Source organism: Oryx dammah, unplaced genomic scaffold, assembly GCF_014754425.2.
Source record: "Oryx dammah isolate SB20612 unplaced genomic scaffold, SCBI_Odam_1.1 HiC_scaffold_26, whole genome shotgun sequence".
NCBI lineage: Eukaryota > Metazoa > Chordata > Mammalia > Artiodactyla > Bovidae > Oryx > Oryx dammah.
Window position 1 is genome coordinate 78,218,031 of NW_024070210.1, and position 3,697 is coordinate 78,221,727.

Here is a 3,697-nt window from a genome sequence, read left to right on the forward strand (position 1 = left end):
AAAATCTTTTAAGGTAGCTTTCAGCAGTGTGTGAACCAAGAACTTCCAGATGTACAGGCTGGATTTCAAAGAAGCAGAGGAACCAGAGATCAAGTTGCTAACGTTCATTGGATCATGGAGAAAGCAAAGGAATTCCAGAAAAGTGTCTACTTCTACTTCATTGACTATGCTGAAAACTTTGTGTGGATAACAACAAACTGTGGAACATTCTTAAAGTGATGGAAATACCAGCCCACCTCACTTGTCTCCTGAGAAACCTGGATGCAGGTCAAGAAGCATTAGAACTGGACATGGAATAATGGACTGGTTCCAAATCGGGAAAGGAGTCTTTCGAGGCTGTATATTGTCAACTTTCTTATTTAACTTATATGCTGAGTACAACATGTAAAACGCCGGGCTGGATGAATCACAAGCTGGAATCAAGATTGCTGGGAGAAATATAAAAAACCTCAAATATGCAGAAGATACCACTCTAATGGGAGAAAATGAAGAGGAACTGAAAGGGCTTTTTGATGAGTGTGAAAGAGGAGAGTGAAAAAGCTGCCTTGAAACTCAACATTCAAAACTCTAAGATCATGGCATCTGGTCCCATCACTTCATGGCAAATAGAAGGGGAAAAAGTAGAAGCAATGACAGATTTTATTTTCTTGGGCTCCAAAATCCCTATGGACAGTGGCTGCGGCCATGAAATTGAAAGATGCTTGCCCCGTGGAAGAAAAGATATGACAAACCTGCAGGTGGGCTAAGTCACCTCTGTCGTGTACGGCTCTGCATCCCTATGAACCTTAGCCCTCCAGGCTCCTCTGTCCATGAGATTTACCAGGCAAGAATACTGGAGTGGGTTGCCATGCCCTCCTCCAGGGGATCTTCCTGACCCAAGGATCGAACCCACATCTCTTATGTCTCCTGAATTTGCAGGCAAGTTCTTAACCACTAGTGCCAACTGGGAAGCTTAAGATGACATATTAAAAAGCATACACACCACTTTGCTGACAAAGGTCTGTATAGTCAAAGCTATGATTTTTCCAATAGTCATGTGTGGTGTAAGAGACTATAAATAAGGCTGAAAGCTTGATGTTTTTGAACTGTGGTGCTGGAGAAGACTCTTGAGAATCCCTTGGACTGCAAGGAAGACAAACCAGTCAATCCTAATAGGAATCAACTGAATATTCACTGGAAGGACTAATGTTGAAGCTAAAACTCCAATACTTTGGCCACCTGATGTGAAGAGCCAATTCATTGGAAAAGACCTTGATGATGGGAAAGATTGAAGGTGAAGGGAGAGGCAGAGGATGAGATGATTAGAGCATCATTGACTCAATGGACATGAATTAGAGCAACTTTGGGAGATATTGAAGCACAGTGTAGCCTGGTGTGCTGCAGTCCATGGGGTCACAAAGAGTTGGACACAACTTAGCAACTGAACAACAACAACAAAGTGTTTGAAACCTATAGATACCAACTTCTGCAGGAGAGCATTACAGCATTATGTCACAGAAAGATTTGGCATACTTATCTTGAATTTATTTTACAAAGACAAAAGTAACGAGCCACTAACAAGTGAGACTGACACTTTAGACCAATGACAGAAAATGTGACATCAGGACAATTCTAAGATACATGATCTAATAAATACAATTCTACTTGTGGAGGGGACAGGACTGAATATCCTGATCTTCCTCAAAGTCTAATAAATGAGACTTAATTTCAAATTTCAAAAGAATATTTTATTCCTATTACAATTTCATTCAAAATTTAAAACTGAATAGACTCTGAAAGTCAGATGGACTGATTTTTTTGTCATTTATGGTAAAGTAACTTTATTTATTGAAAAACCTAAATAGAGTCATAGAACTCAATACAAAGACAAAGAGATACAATAATTATTTTGAGTAAAATTTCCATTCACCAAGAAGTCTAAGATCTTCAAGTTTTCTTAAAGAGTCTTTAGATTCTGGATGGAGAAAAGTAATTATAGGCTAAATAAATGACCAGTTAATAGATAACAGAACATTTCATAAGCTATAGTAAATTATATTTTAAATCAGCTGGAAAAAACATTTTGCTGAATAATTATCAATGTATGTCAACTTGCTTAATATTCAGTTCCCCTCAGCTCAAATTTTAATACTGATTGCTTTATCATGCCTTACTTCAGGATCTGCCTAATTTAATGACCAGAGAAAGACAAGCAGACAAAGTAAAGGTTTGTGGTGAGCCAGACTTTTCCCCATGTGTGCACAGACCACGTGGTCTATGAACATGACAACCCCCACTTCCTGTTCCGGGGAGTCACACAGGTTCCGGGTACTATGTATATGTGCTGCCAGGCACTCAAAGACACTGAACTCTCAGCTTGAGGCAGAACTAAGCACATATATGCAGGGAAATCCGTGCCTGATGCCGCTCTCCAGTCTGCTGTGGGTGTTCCTGGCCTTCACCTTCTCTGGTAGGGGTGCTTGCAAGCGTGGGTGTGCATGTTCAGGGTGAAAGGACTGCACACAGGTGCATGGAGCTTCACAGGGACTTGAGGAGGAAAGGAGGATTGGGGAAAACAAGCGTCTTAGGATTTCAATTTTTTGTCTTTGGATCCTAAATAACTCCTACACTATTTTATTCATTGCTTCATCTTTGTTTTCTGATTTTTTTTTTCCCCATAGGACCTGGTGTGGCCCAGAAAGTTACTCAAGACCAGTCAGATGTATCCAGCCAAGTGGGACAGTCAGTCACCCTGAATTGTCGGTATGAAACAAGCTGGAGCTATTACAACATTTTTTGGTACAAGCAACTTCCCGGTGGACAGATGACTTACCTTATTCAACAGTATTCAGAAAATAGCAATGCAAGGAACGGCCGCTACTCTGTAAACTTCCAGAAAGCAGATAAATCCATCAGCCTCATCATTTCATCCTTACAGCTGGAAGATTCTGCAAAGTACTTCTGTGCTCTCTGTGAACTCACAGTGCTTGAAGTCATAGGAAAAGCTGTACAAAAACCCAGAGCTTGATAAGAGAGAGCCCCCCTGCTGTAGGACCCCAGCTGAAATGCACACAGACCCCAGACAAGAAGTGATAGTCCTGTGGTTGTTTAAGTTGTGGTCTAGATCAGAAGATTTAATTCTAGATAAAGGCACTTTCTATGTCATTGGAAACAGGTGTCCAGAGTAACTTTCTACTAATACATTCTCCTCTTGAATTTTTTTTTCTCCATATAATATACTGAATTGCTTTTCTTTTCTTTTTTTTTTAGTTTATTTATAAGTCAACCATGCAGAACATGTGTAAAGTTGTCTAGATTTGAAAACTTGTCCCATAATACTTTAAACTGGCAGTTTTACTTCATCACAAACTTGGGTTTAGTTGTGTGGAGTCACCATCAAAACCATGTCGTTAGTCATTTCCTCTTAGACTTTGTGTCAGGGCACAATCAGAAAAGCAGAACCACGGGTGATGTGGAATAAGAGATAAGTTATAAGGACTAAATCTCAGGCAATGGCTAGAGCTGGTGGACAAGTCTGTACAAAGCTGTTATTTTTATATCTGATGTTGAGCCTGAATTCACTTTAAGTGAGCTTAGAGTAACATTTGTAAAGGAAAGTTTGGTGAGGACGAAAGCATGGACAAACTGTGACATATAAAGTCATACTTAACTATGAGGATACTTGGAACCCACAAAGACTTGTCTGTCTCACCTCCTT

General features: G+C 39.9%; 1 gene segment (V, D, J or C); it reads left to right on the forward strand.

Moving 5' to 3' along the window:
* Positions 1–2,366: 2,366 nt before the first annotated feature.
* LOC120853733 lies at positions 2,367–3,007 on the forward strand. The segment is given in 2 exon segments: positions 2,367–2,449; positions 2,661–3,007. Coding segments are annotated over 2 exon segments (417 nt in total).
* Positions 3,008–3,697: the final 690 nt, after the last annotated feature.